Raw genomic sequence first — 21306 nt, 5'->3', positions numbered from 1 at the left:
CTCTACCCTGTACTACAAAATTTAAAAATAACTATGAAATAAAGCAGAACCAATACTTCAATTTTCAAGTTGAAAAGATGTGAATATAAGTTTTTGAGGCGTCGCTTATTGCTGATGAGGCTCATGTTGATGTATAGTATTGTTTTTAAGAGTTCATATCAAGGATCCATCAAACACAGCCTCCAAGTGTAATCCCAGCTCCACCGTACCCTCCACCCCCACTCTCTTCCATGTGAAGACCAAACACTGGTCCAGAGAGTAAAATGCAGTTCTTTCACTAGGTGCCTTTGTTATTCTCCATAAGTCAATCAGATTTCATTGTGAGAGCAGGACTGAGTAGTCTGCTAGGGAATTTGATTTGTATTATAGATCCACAGCATTGCTAAGCCAATGAGTAGAGGGGTTTTGTGAGATTAGTTATTGGGAGTGGCAACAACAAACAAAATGAACAAAATCCGTTTTTAATGTTTTACTATTTTGTACAGGAAACAGGAAGACATGTTTCTGGCCTTGGGATGTGACTGGTTTCTGCTGTTTGTTCAAGGTCATCTGCATCCTGAAACAGTAATACTGGGGATGAAGTTACTGGTGAGCTTCCTCTACAATCCCAACTTGCTGGTCAAGTTCAAAGAATGGCTGCCAGCAGGAGCCTGGGTAGAAAACAACAGGGCAGGCCTGGATAATTTAATGGGTATGTCTGGAATTGAATGCATAATGCTAATGCATGTTTAAACTGCTCAGCCCACTACCTAAAACCCGCAATATGTTCACATGATTGTTTGAACTTTCAGAAAATTGTGCTCGTAAGGGGCATATGTCCTAAGCGTTTTTCCAGTTGATAAAAAATGGGGCAGACAGACGCATGAATACATCAGGCTCTAAATGTGGTATCACATGATTTTGGTTTCACATCTTTCCCTCAAAATCAGACATTCTATAACTTCATGTGATGTATGTATGATGCTAGGGATGTGTATTCATTTGAAACAATATAGACAATGCCAATGACATTCAAAATGACAGATTCAAAATGATAGAAAAAATACAAAATGTCATGGTTTTTCTTCTATCGTTTTAGTGCGCATTATTTCTGAATAGTGTGCACTATTCTCCAAAATGTAAAAAAATTTTAAAAAAAGGGAAAACACATGAAAATTGAAACCCAATACGACACAAAACCACATTTTTGGCCTGCAGACATCTATTCAGATTAATAATTCTGTCAAAATATAGATTGCAAACTTGAAATATAGGCGCTGCTTGCCTAACCTTCCTCTGCTCCTTTTTAACTGTTAACATTTTATATCTGAAAGAAATTAGTAGGGTCTGAGTATGAGGAACTGGATTAGTAAGTAGGAGAGGTGCAGTAATTCATAGAATTAAGTTACTGTAGGACATGGTTCATCCTTGGGCTCTGTCCTGTATTTCATTTTTCTGGAGGTCTCTACACACTGGGAAAGTCATTGTATATATGTAATACCATCCAGCTTCCATGGTTTCAACAAACTGGTGAGCAACAAAGATAACTGGTTAATTTTAACTGGTTATGCTTCAGCATATTTTCAGCTGAATCTAACCAGCTAGGATTTCTGCTAAAAAATCCTCTAAATCTAGCCAGACAAATTTTGACTGTCTAAATTTAGGCTGCCATGTATATGTCTGGAGTTAGCTTCTTAAAACATAGCCATACAAACAGCCAGTTAGCACTGAAAATCGGCATTGAGTAAGTACAATCTTAAAGTACCCCCTCCCCGCTGCCTAATGATTGATTAATTGAAAATTAATGTTCCGCACATTCCCCTGAACCCACGGATATATTAAAAAAAAGAAAAAACCCCTGCCAGTGTATTTTTTTTTAAAAACCTTTCCCCAAGTGTTAGTATCACCTGATCCTCCCCCACTTCCCACCACCATATATCTTCAATCCTTTACTCTTGACCCCAGCTGTGCTGGTTACCTCCAAGTCCCTACCTGAAGAATATTTTTAAAAAAATGAGACTCCCACCCACCAGAAACCCCCAAACGCCACTGAAACTGAGTTGGGAGGAGGGCAAAGGCTTTACCTGCTCTGACGTCATCACCCTGCATTGCACGGGCAGCACGTGACACTGCCGGAGCAAAGCCGGATGCCCAGGTCGGAAAGGGTAAGCCTGCCTCCTCCTCTTGACCCGGCTCTAGTGTCATCTGAAGTGTTCTAGGAGGGTGGGAGGAGGGTCTCAGGGACGACCGCACCGGGGCAGATTGTTTTCTTTTTAAAGACATTTAGCAGGGGAGATCAGAGGATGCTGGTAAAGGCCTTTTTTAAGAGACATCATGGGTGGGCAGTGGAGTCAGGGGATGATGGCACTTGGGGGTGAGGTGGGAGGGCTTTTTAAGACAATGGGAGGAAGAGTTGTTTGGAAGCAGTGAAACTTTTTTTTGGTTATAAATGTGTCAGCAGGCGTCTGGAGCAGCTATGCAGGGCATTTTTAAAAAGCAAACAAACAAAAAAACCTAAACATCGTGATTGTGGAAGGATAATCAGGATCAGAAGATGTCCTGGTTGTGGGAGGGAAGGTGGTGTTTGTTTGAAACATCTGTGGGGAAGAGACTGGCAGCTCTGGGGAAGGAGAGGGTTTGTTAATCTACCACCTTTGCCATTTGTATAACAAAATGTAAATGATTAAACTTAACCAGTTAGTTTTGAACAACCCTGGAATTGTTTCTTTTCAGACTTGTTGCATTTTATAAAGGCACATTGAGGTCCATATTCAGCAACATTTGTCTGGCTAAGTTAAGGCTTAGTCGGACAAATGGCATCATTTCAATATCCAGCTTCCTTCACTGCCCAGCACTTAGCCAGCTAACTTTTTATCCAGCTAACTTTCAGGCCGATTCAGAAAAACGAGCGAGAGAGCGGGCGAACAGGCCACTCCCCTGGGTGCGCGATTCAGGAGGGTGGCCTATGCAAATGAGGGCCCGCGGTAAAAAGAGGCACTAGGGACCCTAGCGCGTCCCTAGCGCCTCTTTTTTGACGGAAGCGGCGGCTGTCAGCAAGTTTGACAGCCGACGCTCAATTTTGCCAGTGTCTGTTCTCAAACCCGCTGACAGACATGGGTTTGGACCGGACGCCGGAAAAATTGAGTGTCCAGTTTTCAACCCGTGAGCCACGGGCCTATTTTAAAATTTTTTTTTAAGCTATTTTAAACTTTTAGGACCTCCGACTTAATATCGCCATGATATTAAGTCGGAGGGTGCACAGAAAAGCAGATTTTACTGCTTTTCTGTGCACTTCCTCGGCGCCGGTAGAAATTAATGCCTACCTTTGGGTAGGCGCTAATTTCTGAAAGTAAAATGTGCGGCTTGGCTGCACATTATACTTTCTGTATCGCACGGGAATAACTAATAGGGCCATCAACATGCATTTGCATGTTGCGGGCGCTATTAGTTTTGGGGGGGTTGGATGCGCGTTTTCGACGAGTTATTACCCCTTACTGAATAAGGGGTAGGGCTAGCGCGTCCAAACGCGGGGTAACAGTGCACTCCACTGGAGCGCACTGTACTGTATCAGCCCGTTTGCTATCTGGGCAGTGATTGAATATGGACTTCTACATGTTCAACTGTGTGATCTTACGTCTCTTTCGCTGTGCAGGTACTGAATGTGGCAGATTTTCTCTCAGCATTATTATGAGTTTGTTTGTCAAGTATACTTTCGTGTTCTGTGTTGAGTTCCATCAAGATTCAGAAAGAGAACTTGTTGAAAGTAATTTTGTGAAGTATTAAAAATTATTGTTGTTTAATTGTTGTAAGTAAAAGCAAGTTATTCTAGGATGACTTATTTTTGCAAAATTGCGAAAAGAGGCCTTTGTAAATTGTTAGGGTTTTTTTTTTAAAATACAACATTGTTGTTTAGCCAAATAATCAGAGACCCCAACACATGACAATTGTGGCCAACTAAATGACAAGTTGGTGATGAGAAACAGCTGTGTTTAAAAAACAATGATGTCTCTCTCAAAAGGTGATTTAAAAAAAACAAAACTTTTGAATAAACCTTTCTCCTGTTCTTTGTCTACTGGACAGAGAAAAGTATACTGTATATATTTGACACAATAGCACACAGAAAAACATTTGTATTAACACAAATTTTTAACTTGCAAGATGTAATGCCATTTGTTAAGGCTTTGAAACCATGATAATCACATTACCTCACTTATTTCACATTACTTTATTACCTTCTCTTTTTCTGTGCATTTGTTGTTTTGCTCTGACAGTTTCCTCCTACTTTTTTGGGCTTTCAGCTCAGTTAGGATCAGCTTGTATTAAACTACGGCACCATAAGCCTTGCTTTGCAACTTTCCAAGATATTCCCCTATTTTTTATTTATTTGGATTTATTTTAGAATACACCACCTAGACTAGCCATAGCTATCACAGTCCTTGGCCAGGAGCCACAGACCACTTGCACTCTAGTGGGTTCATCATTGTGCAAAGGCCAAGAATCGTTTCCGCAGCAGCTGTGAATGCTTTCTCTGCAGCTTCCACATCCCCATCCATCCAGGGAAGTAGAAGCCAGGCCTGAAAACTGAACCCAGGCCATCCACAAAGCAGGATACAGAACTGCCAATGAGCTTCTGGATCAGCTGTACTTATCTTTTCCCAAGAGCTTCCACATTTTTACATCTGAATCTTAAAACAGGAGATCAGGTAGGGAGAGAGGCCAGGTCGAAATCTTTGGAATGCTGCACCCTCAGTTTTTATACCATCTACTATCTTTTAGGTGGAGGAGTAGCCTAGTGGTCAGAGCAGTGGGCTACAAACCAGGAGACCAGCGTTCGAGTCCTGCTGTTGCTCCTTGTGACCTTGGGCAAGTCACTTTATCCTCCATTGCCTCAGGTACAAATTTAGATTGTAAGCCCTCTGGGGATAGGGAAATACCTACTGTACCTGAATGTAATCCACTTTGAAGTGCTGCAAAAAGCGGAATATAAATCTAAATAAATAAAATATATTTCCCTTCTTCCTGTTAGACAATCTAAAATACCATCCTACAACAACTGAGGGAGAAATCCAGTTGATTTCTGGATTTGCAATTCTGCAAGTACTTGTGATTCATCATGTTCACATGCCAGAAGTTTATCGGCTTCTGTTGGAGCTGTTCTTACAGACTCCTTTGGATGAGCCAATTGGAGAGTGCCATGTAAGTAACCAAAGAGACACAAAGAAAGTCACTTAGAATATATGCAAGGTATGAACAAACATATTTGTCCTTTATGCCTACAGAGAAGCACTGAATAAAAAATAATTTTTTAAAATCCTGATATGGAATGTTCTTTCTTTGTATCAGGAAGTAATTGCTTTACCTGTAACATATAATTAAGTAAAGTAATTTCCTTGCTAGAAATTAATTGTTCAGACATAAGTAATTTTGAAGGTTTAACTTGCTAAACACATAAAAGGTAATTATCTTTGCAAGTAAAAGTACGCACAATACTGGTTGATTTTAAAAGCCATATGAGTGCCAAAGCTGGCAAATATGCGCCTCTCGGACTTGCACACTGTGTGGATTTTAAAAGGCCTGTGACTACACACGTATCTCCCGTTACTTGCACAAAACTTTTTTCTGAAAAAAGTGTGGGGCTTGGGCATGGTCTGGGTGGGGAATGGACAGGATGTGGGTGGGATGGGTCTGAAATATGAACTCAGCATGTAAGTATTTATGCACATAAGTGTGCGCCAGGGTCCCCTACCGCCTAACTTTACTTCTGCTATGTACGGTGTGTAAATTGTGAAATAAAAAAAATAGGGTAGTTAGTGGGGTTTTAAAGGTTGGGGCTAATAGAGTAAAAGGGAGGCGAGTTGGGGGGGGGGGGTTAGGAAGTCCTCTTCTTTACTGGGGCGAACAGGGAACGAACTGGGAAAAGAGGCAATGGCGTCAGTGCACGCCTAGTAAAATCCTACCCACTAACGCAAGTGAGGCGGCATATGCACGCACATGCACACATCAATACGAAACTGTGCGCACGAATAGCCAATTTTAAAATGCACACATATATGCATATATGCACATATATGTGCATATATGGTTTAAAATTGCCGCTGCCTCCTTGCGCCCACGTATGGGTCTTAAAATTTACCTCAGAGGGCCTGTCTGCTCATGTGTTTACTTGTAGTGAGCAGAAGCATTTTTGGGTGTGGGGGTGGGGAGGGATTTGCACTTATGAATGTACTTTCAAAAAGATTTGCCCTGAATAAAACTATGTACACAGATGAACAGGTATAAATATGTGTGGGTAGTTTTGGTGGGATAATTTTCAAACGGAAAGGATGATTTTTAAATCAGGAGTCTGTCATTAATCACATGCAGCATGTTGCTTTTATCCAGGGAAATCTTGATTCTCTGCTGCAGTGGGCTTTGCAGAATCATAACAAGGACCATGTCTTAAAAGTTGGCCTGTGCATGGAAGCTGCTGTGTTACTGCTTGAGATAGTGAAAACAGTAATAAATAAGGTAAGAATCAGTTCTGCTTATGCTTGTAAATCATAGGTTAGAATTTTGTTCATACTCTTATTTCTTCTAAAATATATTGCGCTGATATAACAGCATCATTCAGAAGTTTCTGTACTTATTATGTTCAGTTTGAAAATAAGACAACAGCTTTTTTCCTTAAAGATTACATTTTGATGGGCTAGGGTTGATGGAACAATTCAATTCAAAGAAAAAGCTGGTGGATTTTAGCCTGGAATGAGTTTCAAAAACATAAGTGGATTTATTTTAAATTTGAGGAATAATTCTGCAGATTTCTTGCTGTGAATCTTCTGCAAAATAATCCACAGTAAGTAGATCTGCCAGTAGACATAGATCCATGTGCGTTTTCAGTGGCAGCTGGCAGCTTTCTGCAGATTCACTGCAGATCTTGCTAAAAAAAAAGTCCCATGTCTTCAAAGAAGGTTTTTGAACCAATCTGCCAAACCTGTGGATTTTTGCAGGTTTAATAAAGTAGTTCAAATCCTCTTCCAAAATTCATACATACCTACCCTTTGAGGATGCCTCATATTTTTAGATTTGCTGAGTATCTATTTATTGTATCAGCACAATTGCAAGCTTAGTGATAAACTATAGTACTTTGTTTTACTACTGCTACTAATACTACTTATCACTTCTTTAGTGCTACTTGATATATGCAGCATTGTATAAAACCATAAAAGACAGTTTCTGCTTATTAGAGCTTACAGTCTATTCAAGACAAACTTTCAGGGCAAAAGACTGGGAATTTCAATTATTAAGAAAATTGTTAAAATCAATAATGCTGCAAGTAGGATAATCAGGGATTAAGATTTAAAGCAGCTTCTAAAAAGTGGGTTTTTAGACTGTATTTAAATAAGGTATGAGAGGAAGCATGATGCTCCAACTCAGAAGACCCATTCAAAGCAAAGGGTGGAAAGCATGGAGTTGAGAATTGCTGGTAGAGGTTAAGGACATAGATAGGGGTGAATTGCCTGACGAGCGGAGTTCATGAGGAGGGGTGTAGGGAGAGATAAGAGAGGAGCTGCAGCGTAAAGATGCTTGAATGTAAGAGGAGCTTGAATTGTATGTGGAATCAGATAGGAAGTCAATATGTTACTTGAGAAAAGGGAGTATATGGGTGTAGCGACTTTGGCAAAAGATAGGTCATGGAGCTGAATTTTGGATAGATTGTAGTGGCGAGAGATGGTTCACTGGAAGACCTGTGGGAAGCAGGTTGTAGTGGTCTAAATGGGAGGTGATGACAGAGTGGATAAGGGTTCTGGTGTATGTTCAGAAAGAAAGGGAGATTTAGGGCCTCATTTTCCAATATCGCATTGGTAACGCATTAGGGGGCGTTACCAATGCAAATGAGGCTTCTTTTGTGCAGTGGGAAAACATCGCGTGCAGTGATGTTTTTGCCATTCATGAAAACAGTAGCGCAATTCACAATGTTTTCCCAGTGTGCGATGATTCTTTGGGTGTTTCATGGCAGTGCACGATATTTGCCATGGAATCATCGCGGTCCACGATAGTTTCAGAGAGAGAGAGAGAGGGAGGGAGAGAGACAGAGAGAGAGAGAGAGGGAGAGAGAGAGAGAGAGATGTTGCCCAGGTAGAGTGTCCATCAAGCTAGGTGGAGAGAACGTAGCCCAAATCTCTTCTTGGAGTGAGTTTTCTCACTCCGACGGCCAGCAAATCTTCACTAGAGACCACTGTTCTTTCCGTAGGTCTCATGTGGAATGCGAAAGTGGCCCCCAACCCCCGACGCTCATACCTAATCCCCACCCCGAGTTAGTAGGTGGCCCTCCCATAGGGGTTAAAATACCTGTCTAGGGCATAGGCACTATAGTAAGGCGCTCTTCTCTCTCATTCTCTCTCTCTCGATCTCTCTCTCTCTCTCTCTCTCTCTCTCTCTCTCTCTCTCTCTCTCTCTCTCTCTCTCTCTCTCTCTCTCTCTCTCTCTCTCACAGCCTGTCCGGAACTATCGTGGACCGCGATAATCCTTTACTTGCCTGTAGCGCAGTCCGTACCGCAAATTTGAGGGTTGTAGTTATTAGCCGCGATAACACTGCAGCTGTTTCGCTGCACACGATAAACTGGTTCCCGCTTTGCATATGCTCCGCCCCCTGAATACCAAATTACTAATTTGCATTCGCAAATCGCGTTAACAGCTGTTAACGCGATTTGCGAATTTATCGCACGCGGTAAACTGCTTTGAAAATGAGGCCCTTAGTGACTTTGAAGGGGTATACACAAGAAAACCCCAGAATACCTTAAGGGACCAGATCCATAGATCTGGCCCGGTCCACCTTAAGCCCAGGAAACGGGGAATCCTGGTCTGGAAGGAGGCCCCTGAGAAGGTGTATTTCTAGCCAGACCCAGCAAGGAACAGAAGACCCCAGGGAAACAGGAGAAACCATAGGAAAGGCCCAGACCAAGAGGCTGTAAGTTATGTTTCCTCTTTGTTTGTATGCTATAAACATGCAGAGTGTTTTCCTGTTGTGACTTAATAAAGCTCTTCAATATTCAGCCAGGGCTTAGCCTGTGTTTATTCTCTGGCCATTCTGCTTGCACATGGTGCCACAGTGACATTAAAAAACCCCAACATATTTTAGTAGTGCTTTACGTATGTGTAGAGAAGGAGAGAGAGGAGTGGATGATGACTCATAGGATATGGGCTGAGAAGACTGGGAGGATTACAGTGTTATCCACAGAAATAGAGAAAGGAGGAAGAGGGAAAGTGGGCTTGGGGGAAAGATAAGGAGCTCTGTCTTGGTCATGTTGAGTTTAAAACTGTGGTGGGCTATCCAGGCAGTAATGTCAGACAAACTGAAATTTGGTACTAGATTCCTGATGAAATTTCTAGTGTAGCTGGGTAAACCTGGGAATCATCAGCATAAAGATGGTACTGAAAGCCATGAGAGGAGATCAGAGCACCAAAGGAATTAGTATTAGGAAAGAGCCTGAGGCACATCAATTGATAGTGGGATAGTAGTAGAGGAGGATCCATCAGAAAACACTCTAAAAGTGCAATGGGAGAGGTAAGAAGAGAACCAAGATAGAACAGAGTACCAACATTCAAATGAGGACATAGTACGAATGACTAGGTGGTGATCAACAGTGTCAAAAGCAGCAGATTTGTCAAGGAAGATGATTGAGTAAAAGCCTTTGGTTTTAGCCAAACACAGGAAACTTTGACAAGGCCTGCTTCTGTGGAATGTAGAGGTTGAAAACCAGACTGGAGTAGACTAGAATGGCTTGAGATGAATGAAAGTCGAGAGAGTGGTGGTGAACAGCAAGATCGAGAAGTTTGGAAACAAAAGGGAGGAGGGAGATGGGGTGATAGTTAGCAGGGCAGTTAGGGTTCAGTGAGAGATTTGTGAGGAGTGGTGTGATCACAGCATGTTTGAAAGCAGTAGGAATAGTAGCAGTAGAAAGTGATAGATGTAGGATATGAAAGAATGAAGGGATGACTGCAGGAGAAATAGAGCTGAGAAGCTGTGTGGGAATAGAGTCAGAGGAACAAGGAGTGAGTTTAGAGGAGGATAGACAATATGCTGCAATCTCAGGAAAGGAGGAGAGGATGGCAGGGGCCAAGGGAAAGGTAGATGAATGAAATGGGAGAGAGGGAAATAGAGGTCACCTAGTTGAGAACACAAGATTAATTCTGTGAACCTTGTCATAGATGCAGTCAGCCATAGTCTGGGCTGAGAGTGAAGGAAGGTGGGAGGCAAAGGAAGTTTAAGGAGGTTATTGAGTATGGCAAAGAGGCATCAAGTGCTGGATACAATAAAATTGGTCAGATAGAAATAGTAGATTAGCAAGCATAGGCTTGGGATTTTAGCTAGAGATGTTCTGCAGAGTGGGCAGAGGAATGTAGGAAATATATTCCAGGCATGAGCCAAGGCTGGGGTTTGGCACACCTTACAGGAGGGGCAAGAGTGTCTAAAGCAGATGAGAGTATAGTGTTGTAAGAATAAACTGCTTCAACTGGCTCATACAATGTAGTGAAGGAGAGGAGAGATGAGATAGTAGTGGAAAGGATACAAGAGTTAACAGCTTGGAGATTCCTTAAGGTGTTGGTGATGAATGGACAAGGCTGTGGGGGTAGGGTGGTTTAGTATGAAAGTTATCAGATGATGGTCTGCGAGGAGAAGAACTGAGGTGGAGAAGTCTGAGACACAGCAGTTGGAGGAAAGTACTAGGTCAAGGCAGTGGCTATGTTTGTGAGTAGGGATGATAGAACAGAGATTGATATCAAATGAGGTTAAGGCAAGGGATTTTGAGGTATAAGAATCAGAGGGGTTGTCAGTGTGGAGGTTAAAATCTCCAAGAATATGGGAAGGGAAAGATGTTTCAAGGAAGAATGAAATCCAGGAATCAAAGTTGAAAACAAAGGAAGAGGAGGATTTATCAAGGAGTCGATAAATGATAAATACCTGAAGAAGTGGGATGAATAGACAGATGGAATGGGCCTCAAAGAAAGAAAAAGAGTGTGATTAAGGTAGAAAATGGGATTGAAACCTACAGGAGGGGGAGAATAGCAGTCCAACACAACCACTGCAGTCTATTGGGTGAGATATATGAGAGAAAATATAACTTCCATGATAGCGAGCAGCTGCTGAAGCAGAGTTCTCATGGAAAAGCCAACTGATTTTAAGAAGTTCAAGCGGGATTTAAAAACCTGGCTGTTCGAAAAGGCATGCATGACTGGAAAATGAGATAGTGTCTACTTTAACTTTGTTTCTTTTAACTCTAGTATTTATTTATTTTTTCTTTTTAATTATTTATTCTTTTACCTTTTTATCTTTAGTCACTGTTTATTCTTATTACTATTGTTATTTTAAATGCCAACTGTTTATTAACATTGTATGTTTTATCTTTTGTATTTTACAATTTGTAAACTGTTGTGATGACTTGTCTTAATGATGGTGTAGAAAATGTGATAAATAAATAAGTTTCAGTCAAGGCAAGAAGATGAAGAGTATGAAAAAGAGGTCATGAAATTTAGGCAAGTTTGTTCAAAACAGAGTGGGCATTCCACAGGGAATGTGAGAAAGGAAGAGAAGAGGGAAGAGGGGAATGGTGCTAAGATTAGAGAGATAATGTTTTGATGTGTACAGATGGTGAAAATTGCTTTACCAGGATTGGCATAGATATCTCCAACTAAAAGTAGGAGGAGGAGCAGGAGAGTATGAAGAAGAGAGATGGAGGATTGACAACAGCGATAAGGACGAGAAGCTGTAAAGGAGAGTGGAGTTGATTGGATGAGAGAAGAAAATTTTGAAGCTCAAGAGCAGTGGACAGGGCAGAAGACAGATGAAGCAAAGAATGTAGAGAAGAGGATCCATGATGACATCTACCCAGGAGGAGTCTGTGCTCTCAAGTTGTCCACTTTTCTTTCCTTTCTTTTTTTTAATTATTTGGATAGATAGACAAGAAATGGAAGGTTAAAGCTTGAGCATACCCTATAGCAATTCCACCTGCATCAAAAGGTATGCTGGACTCTAGGGTTTCTACACCAGTGGTTCTACGAGCCAGACCAGAGCTAAAAGAAATCCAAGAAGCATTGGTATGGCTTCCTGAGAGGATGTCTGCTTTTCCTCTAGTTTGGAGGCTCTCATAGTAACATAGTAATGATGGCAAAAAAAGACCAAAATGGTCCATCTAGTCTGCCCAGCAAGCTTCCCAAAGTAGTTTCTACTGCTTCATGCAGGTTACCCCCATGTTTCTGTTAAGGGTAGTAACTGCCGCTCCATGCCAGTTAAGCCTTTTTTATTTATTCCCACTCTCTAGCCTTTAGGGATCCACAGTGTTTATCCCATCCCCTTTGAAATCCTTCACAGTTTTAGTCTTCACCACTTCCTCCAGAAGTGCATTCCAGGCATTCACCACCCTCTCAGTGAAGAAATAGATTCCTGACATTGGTTCTAAGTCTTCCTCACTGGAGTTTCAAATCGTGACCCCTAGTTCTACTAAATTGTTTCCAATAGAAAAGGTTTGTTGACGACCATGGATTATTAAAACCTTTCAGGTATCTGAAGGTCTGTATCATATCCCCCCTGCTCCTCCTCTCCTCCAGGGTATACATATTCAAGTCCTTCAACCTCTCCTCATAAGTCATTCGATGGAGACCACCCACCATTTTGATCGCCCTTCTCTGGACCGCCTCCATCCTGTCTCTGTCTCCTTTTAGATACAATCTCCAGAACTGAACACAGTACTCCAGGTGAGGCCTCACCAAGGACCTATACAAGGGGATTATCACTTCCCTTTTCTTACTAGATATTCTTCTCTCTATGCAGCCTAGCATTCTTCTGGCTTTGGGTATTGCCGTGTCACACTGCTTTGTCGACTTCAGGTCGTTAGACACTATCACCCCAAGGTTTCTCTCCTGCTCCGTGCACATCAGCCCTTCACCCCCCATTGCATATAGTTCTTTCGGATTACCACACCGCAGATGCATGACTCTGCATTTCTTGGCATTGAATCCCAGGTGCCAAATCTTCAACCACTCTTCCAGCTTCCTTAAATCCCATCTCATTCTCTGTACTCCTTCTGGCGTGTCTACTCTGTTGCAGATCTTAGTATCATCAGGAAATAGACAAAACTTACCTTCTATCCCTTCCGCAATGTCACGAAGATGTTGAACAGAACCGGTCCCAACACCAATCCCTGTGGCACTCCACTTAACACTGCTCTCTCTTCAGAGTAGGTTCCATTTACCATCACCCGTTGTCTTCTATTTGTCAACCAGTTTGTAAATCCACACCAACACCTTGGAGCTGACTCCCAAGCTTCTCATTTTGTTGAGTCTTCTGTGTGTGACCGTATCAAAAGCGTTACTAAAATCCAAGTAAATTACATTGAGCGCTCTTCCCTGATCCAGTTCTCTAGTCACCAAATCAAAGAAATCAATTAGATTTGTCTGAAAGGACCTTCCCCTGGTGAATCCATGCTGCTTCTTTTTTTTTTGCAAAATCATTTTTATTGTAAAGACAAGCATTTCCACTAGCACTGCAACATATTCAAAAGCAATAGCAACAAGAGAACAAACAGTACAGTAGTGATGCTGGCCTCCTGTTTAGTAACAATACCCACCCCAATAAGCAACCAGAACCTCCACCACTCCCAAACACATTCAAACTGCACAAACCAAACACACCCCATACACCCCATTCAGACAACCACCTCACCTTCCAACCACATTCGTGCTCCCCCCCCCCCCCCAACCCCTGCCCAAGAGCCCTAAAAACATTTAGGGAAAGAGAAACCCTGATCAAGAGAATTTAGTAGCAAGGCTACTCAGGAGTTTCTCGCCCCGGGAGAGTTGGTGTACCAAGTTTCAATATATCCTGCTGTAAGCAATTGAGTCTGGAAATCCAAGGTGAGAGAAGAGTAATAGCAAGCCCAGCAATCTGCATATCGCTTATCCCTAGGCTGAGGAGACTTGGGAAAATCCATGCGTTTTAGCAAAATCATGTGAAGGTGCCAGGCCACAAGTGAGGGTGTACTCGCAGGCTCAGTCCACTCAGCAAGTATTGTTCGGCAAGCTAGTAGAAAAGCAGTCCTGCCAAAGCAATCCTGTGCCCTTGTACATTTCCCAAGGAGCGCCTGCAGTCCTGCCAATAGGAGCACAGCAGACAATTGTAAAGGTATCTGAATACATTTAATGACGCAGGCCAGTATATTTTTCCAGAAAGTCTCCAGGGAAGAGCAGAGAATCAGCAGATGCAACATGGTACCCTCTGTTGTGGAACATTTAATACATAGTGAAGAGGAGAGACCGACCCATTCGAAAACGGCACACATTGTCACAAATAGTATGATGGATAATCTGAAAGTGCCACAATTGTTGTAATTCTTACCTATAACCATGGGGGGGGGGGAGGGAGAGGGGGAGAGAGAGAGAGAGAGAGAGAGAGAGAGAGAGAGAGAGAGAGAGAACACCTAGCTATAAGGCCCTTCTAGTAGTTAGGTATTTATACCTCTATATGAGGCCCACCTAGTTACTCGAGGTGAGGTTTAGATATTAGTGTAGGGGTTAGGGGCCTTTTTGACATTAAGAGTGAGACGTACGAACAGAACAGTGCACTCTTGTGAAGATTTTATATCCTTCGGAGTGAGGAAACTCACCCAAAGATGAGATTTGTACAGTGTTCTCTCAACCTAGCTTGATGGACTCTCTACCTGGGTAACATCAAGCTAGGTTGAGAGAACATTGTACAAATCAACTCTTCTTTTACCTTTTATCGCTCCAAATGACAGAAAATCTTCACTGATGTCAACTTTGCTGCTCGTACCTCTGACTGTGTATGTAAAACTGCCCCTCCAAAACTACCCGCCCCCCCCCAAACCTCAACCCAAGTTAAAAGTGCCCCCTCTTACAGTGGTATAAATAGTAAAGTTACATATCCATGTCTATAGAGGTTCTCTCTCTCTCTCTCATGTTAAGGACAAACACATTGAACATGGACCTTATTGGATTTTGTTCCTAAACATCTATTATTTTACTTTGAGATATATAGTTGAAAAGTATTTGTAACAGAGAACATAGTTCTGCTTCTCTGTTAGAAGGCAGATTTTGGCAATGAAGATATCACTTGAATAAGGAATTGCTTTTTCTTTTCAAACTTCTAGCCCAGTTTATTATTTCCAATGGCTTCCCTTAGGTCTTTCCTCCCTTTTCAAGTGTGTATAATTCCTGGGTTCCCAGAGATTCACACTCTACATAAAGCTTTTGTACAGGATTTTAACTGCATAGATCAGGGTCCAGAGGCGGATTGGCCTATCGGGGCTTCAGGCATGCCCCAGTGGGCCGGTCAGCCCAGTCACGTAGTTGGTGTTGGTTAGAGCAGCTCCTTGCCTGCGGAGTCGCTGTGCCTAACACCACCCAGAAGCAGCTCTTCTTTTCATTCAAGGCTGCCTTTTTATTTTCAGCACAGAGGTAGTATGGACTCCTCCCCCAGATAGTACCGTGGTGGCGGGAATCACTCTGGCCGCTTCCTCTTGCAGCCTGCCTCTGTCATCTTCGCTTTGTAGCAGAAAAAAGAGCTGCTCTGCTGTAGGTCACCGGCGAGACCATAGTCAATTGCTTCAGGCCACCGCAGGAACTTAGGCAAGAGCTGCTCAACTGGGGGCCACTAGCAGGCTCTGCAGCAGTTTTATGTATTTTTTTCAGGTCTCCGAGGCTCTCCTTATGTTTTGATTCACGCGGCGACAGCAGCGGTAAAACGGCAGCATGTGCCTGCTCTCGCCTCTCTCCTTTCCTCTGTGGCAAAGAGAAGTATTCCTGCTGCTTCTCTGTACCTGCCTTGCCTTGCCTGGTCTGGAGTCTCCTCTGCTGGAGGCAAGAATACACAAAATTCCCGAGACAACCTCACCGCGGGTTGAGCACTTCTCGCTGCTCCCAGGCGAGACTGCCTTCATGCTCGGACCGCTACAAAAAAAAATACTAGTGCCCCCCCCCCCACCAGCATTTGGGCCTTCCAGCCTGTTCCTACCGTAGGGATCACTACCTGCTGGAGCAGCAACAGGGCACCCACCCAGAACCTATTCTTTTTGAGGTCCTGCCTGAGTACCCCCTGACCACCATTGTAAAAGGTTTTTTATTATTTTTTCAATTTATTCAGAGGCAGAGTTAAGTCATTGAGTATGTATGAGCCGGTGTGAATTTTGAGCATGCGTGAGCCTGTTTGTCACTGAGCATATGTGAGGGTGTGTGTGTGAGTGAGCATGTTTGAGAGCATGAGAGTGCGTTTGTGAGTCAGTGAGCATGCATGAGTGTATGTGTGAGTTGGCATGTGTGGGAGCGTGTGTGTTTGTGAGGGTGCTTATGACAGAGTATATTCAAGAATGAACGTGTGTGTTAAGAGTGTGTGTGTGTGTATAAGAGAAAAGAGTTTGTATGCAACCCTATGCCTGCCTGATCCATGTCAATCTCAGGGTGATAGGAATCACAAGTTCCCAGGTTTAAAGAGCATGGGATTTTTAATTCTTATTAGATTAAATTATTAAATGTTAAATGTCTACTGTGTTAAAATATTTTATTGGTTCCCAGTTACTGGATGTTCTGTTTGTCAGCTGTTTTGAAACATTTTTTCAGTTTGGTTTTACTATTATGGTTGAAGTTTTATATTTTTTGATTTTATTGTTTATTTTATGAGGAAACATCGTGATTCTGTTTTTCCATTGTTGCACTGGCTTGTTGCGGTTTGCAGTTCAGCTTTTATCTGCACATTCTGTTTATACCTTATGATCTTTTTATTCTGTGTTTGAGGAGCTTTTGTGTTCTGCACGTGTAACAGAGCTGAAGTATTCTGCTAGCATGTAACAACTTGACTTGTTTTCTTTTTCCAGTAGTAGGTGTATTGGTGTTTTAGAGTCTGGTGTAATATATAAAGCATTATATTTGCATACTGGCAGTTAGTGCTATTTTGGTGTAGAAGTTTACTGTATTGAAATTGTAATTCAGTTTACCCAAGGTTTTCAGAAGTCCAGGCTCACACCCAACAAGTTTTACAATAGGCCTTCTGCCATGAGAACAAAAGTGCCATGCTGGCTCAGACTAAAGGTCCATCAAGCCCAATATCTTGTCTCACAACAGTAGCCAGTCCCTAAAAGTAGATTCAGTTTCCTGCTGCGCTACTTCCCTGTGACAAGTGGTGGGTTTCCCTGAATCACCTGGTTAATAATTATGGACTTTTCTTCCATGAACTTGTCTTTTTAAATTCAGTTATGCTATCTGCCTTGATCCCATCCTCGGGCAATGAACTCCATAACTTGATTGTGCATTGAGTGAAAAAAATATGATTGAGGACTACAAAACTGCGAGTGGAGTAGAACAGGTAAATAAAGAACAGCTATTTACCCTTTCAAATAACACTAGGACTTGGGGATACTCACCAAAACTAACAGTGATGGTTATTCATAATGCAGAATCCATCATTGTGTATGTAAAATTAAGGTTATTTTTTCCTATGTGAATTGCTTTGTTTTTGCCCATATTAAATTTCATCTGCCATTTAGATGCCCAGTTCTCCAGTCTCGCCAAGTCCTTCTGAGGTTCCTTACAATCTGCCCGAGTTTTAATTATCCTGAATATTTGTGTATAATCTTCATATTTGTTCACTTCACTCATTGTTCCCCTTTCTAGATCGTTAATGACCAAGTTGAACAGCACTGGTCCCAGGATGAATTTTGGGGCACTCCACGATTCACCTTTTTTCCACTGGGATATCCCTGTTCTGCTCTGCTCTGTTTCCTGTCTTTTAACCCTGCTCTGTTTCCTGTCTTTTAACCAGTTACCAATCCACAACAAAACACCTCCTCCTATCCCATGGCTTTTTAGTTTATTGAGGAGAAATATGGATTCCATGTCTTTTTTTTTGGGCAGGGTTTTCTGGTTGGCAGTAAGCAGCACATGTAAATATAATATACGTGTTGTGATATTTTTACCTCTGAAGATTGTACTTTGGATATCCTTCTTCATGAAAACTATTTATAAATGCATAAGTTTTAGTTGTGTATGGGGAGGGTGGAGGTGGAGGGGCTGTAAGGCTGTAAAGTTCATCTATAGTGCCTAATACTCTTACCCCAGCACTGACTGTACTGGCTCTACATGGGGAAAGCAGGAGTCCATCTAGAGCTGTGCTGCTTTGGGTCAGTGGCTCTCCCTATCCATATTCATACTTTGTGTTAGAGAGTGTGTGGGGGTTATGCGTCTTTCTGACACAAACACACACACTCTCTCTTGCTCAGACACAGACACACCCACATACTGAGAGCAACAGAATGTGTATGTGCCTTTGTTTCAGAGAGAGTGTGTGGGTGTGTGTGCCTGCCACTGGCTGGTAGCGTGGTTGCCTCATTATTTGGCAACTGAATCAAGAGCTGATTGGTTGGCAAGTAACTAACACCAGACAAGGAATCCAGGATATATATGAGAGATATAAGCAAACTTGAGGGGAGCCAAATCAATTGCATGGATGGAAGGAGAACTGCAGCTCTGTTTGTTCTTTCCTGGTCTAGGGTGCACTCTACTACTTAGTTATTTAGGAAAAATGTGAAATCTGTGTTAGAGATTTTTTGGCTCAATTTTTCCAGGTTCCAAGTCACATGCTGTACCTCTCAAGGCGTGAGCCTTTGGGCACTGTTGAAACACGTGCTGTAGGGGACAGCACATGAGGAAGTCAGATTCCCCATGGGCTGGTTCTGAAAAAATCTCCCGGGCTGATATTTTCCTGCAATCCGCCCCTGTCAAGGACCTTATTGTGCTTAGCTGATGCAGGGCTGAGCTGTTCTGTGTCTTTCATTGTTCTGGTGCAGAAGTCCTTTGCTGTTATTAGGGAAGAGATGAAGATCCACTCCCAGACACCAACTCCAGACAAATGCTTTTTCCAACAGGGGTCTCTGCATACCCTCTACTGGCAGCAACCACTTACTAATCACCAAATGCTTATCCTTTAAGGGCAAAGTATATTTACAGTGATTTAGAAATGCAAAGGTTGATTCAATAGAATAGAAAGTCCTAGATCACTTGCTGCTAGATAGCCATATCAAAGATCTGTTCTCTAAGGAACAAATAATAAATCAATAAACTCTACAAGTAGAATTGCTGTTTCTTCCAATTCTTATCCCAATGTCTAACTTTTGCTGTATGACACAGTATTAAAAGGTTGAAACAGAAATCTCCATTACCACAGAAATTGGCGACTGATAAAATTGAAACAGAAACTTTCCTTTCCATGATCATTAAAATACTAAAGTACCAATGACAGAAACTACTGGTATAACTAAAGAAATTAAAATGGAAGGGGTTTCCCTTACCTCACAATTCCCTTTATTTTAAAAGTGAGTGGATGAACTGCAGAAAAAGACTTCCTTTTTTGGAAGATACTGTGACACTTCCACAAACAAATTCAGAATGCACACTGAGCTGTTTATTCAGAATTTGTGACCTAAAAATGGAAAAAACTAAATAAAATCATTGCTGAACTGAAAGAGGTTCTTGAAGATGAAAATTGTAGGGCCAGAGAAACAATCTGAGAATTTGGAGGATTCCAGAGAGAATGAAAGATTAGGTAAATTTGTGGAAGCATATTTGCCAAAGCTACTGGAATTTCAGATTATGAAGGACTTTGAGACTGAAAGAGCACATGGAATGTCTTCCCATAACACCAGCAACAAAAAGTATGGAAGACTAATGGTGAGTTGTCTTGAGAGACACTCTACTACTAGAATCCTGGAAAGATCAAGGAACAAGCAACTGTACTGTCGGAAAGAAAGAACATTTTGACTACCATGGCCCAAATATAAAGTCACAACACAGAAATGGAAGACATTTTTGACAATGCAAGATGACCTCAGAAATAGGAGAGCAAGGTTTAGATTATTCTATTCATCGAGGAAGAAAATCTCTGTAAATAATAAGGTCCAAAACATTTCGGGATCCTGAAGAATTACTTGGCTTTCTTCACTGTTCAATCATAGATAAGTGCTTGTTGTTACTAACTCCTCTAAAGTAGGGAATGCTGAAACACTGGCCGGTGTTTGAATTGTGTTTCTTTAGCATACAGCAAACTACCAATGTCATTATGTTGACAATTTTTCCTCTATAATGAACTTTAGATGAACATCATGCCAGGATGTACTACATTACCATCTACCATGAATAGTGTCTTATGTGAAGTTGTGTATTGTTTGATAAGCAATTTCAAATTTTGTTGGCACTAACACATAGCAATGAGAAAGCTTAATGCACTGGACTGTTACCACAGATTAGACGGCTGATTTATATTCTGCCTTTTATGACTGAGCATTTATGCTTCTTGTATCTTATTGTTCCTTTCATAAAGAATTTTTATATGTTGTAACAGAGCTTCAATTTATTTGTGTTGATATTTGATGTACTAGCATTCCTTTTTGATTTTAACCCAAATGTTTTTATTTGTTTTGTTTGTCTTGACTAGATTGTGAGTGCCATGTAGCAGGGACTTTCTCTTCTATGCATCTGTATAGTGCTACATACATCTAGTAGAACTATATAAATACTCAATATTAGTAGTAACAGTAGTATATGGGAATATGTATTTCATTATAGGAACTGTAAAAATATAAGTATGGGTCTTAATAGATAACATAAGGGGGATATCACTGTAGATTCTAAGTTTAATCCAGAAGATTCTTGGAGGTACATATTGAAAACTCTTTAGGGTAAATTGAATATAATAAGTTAACTACTAAGACATGCCAAAGATACTAGAATTTGAGAGGGATGCTACAGTCTAGATATGAAGTTTACAATACTTGTTTGTTTTTTCTAGATAAGAATATGGAATCAACTCAGATAAGCAGATCTGGAAAATGGTTCATGTATATAATATACTTGTTAAAATTGAATTGAATGAAAGGATGGAGGTTGACAGTGGAGGGAAGGAAAATGCAGACATATGTCTGGAATTAATGAGAGAGTGAGATTGGAAAGTAAATAAGTGGAAGAGAAAAGGAAGGTGATTCATTTTCTTAAGAACTGATACATCAAAGCCTTTTCCCATAGATCTTTTCCCATAGACAGAAAATGGAAGACGATGAATCAGGCTCATAGAGTTAGTTCTTTGTTTAGACCTATTAGGAAGAAGGAAACATTTTTGTGAGAAATGCAAGATGTAGGAAGAAATTTTTGAATAGCAGTTTCCTTTATCAGGTTTTCTCAGTGCAACTCATGGAGCCTGATGTTTGTTCTAGGGTAATTAACAGTTCTTGGTTTATTCTGGAGTAATCAGTTTCAGAAATCACAAAATAATTGATGCATGTTGCTTGCTGA

General features: G+C 41.4%; 1 protein-coding gene across 2 annotated transcripts in view; it reads left to right on the top strand.

Moving 5' to 3' along the window:
• WDFY4 (WDFY family member 4) overlaps positions 1-21306 on the top strand; it is a 746928-nt gene that overhangs the window by 251948 nt on the left and 473674 nt on the right. For both annotated transcript variants that reach the window (XM_029609624.1, XM_029609625.1), the window contains 3 exons: positions 486-691; positions 5006-5175; positions 6361-6486. In XM_029609624.1, the coding sequence (XP_029465484.1) occupies positions 486-691; positions 5006-5175; positions 6361-6486 (502 nt within the window). The remainder of the gene's footprint in view (positions 1-485; positions 692-5005; positions 5176-6360; positions 6487-21306) is intronic.

Source organism: Rhinatrema bivittatum, chromosome 7, assembly GCF_901001135.1.
Source record: "Rhinatrema bivittatum chromosome 7, aRhiBiv1.1, whole genome shotgun sequence".
NCBI lineage: Eukaryota > Metazoa > Chordata > Amphibia > Gymnophiona > Rhinatrematidae > Rhinatrema > Rhinatrema bivittatum.
Note: the sequence above shows the minus strand (reverse complement) of the source record. Positions and strands in the feature narration are given on the sequence as shown.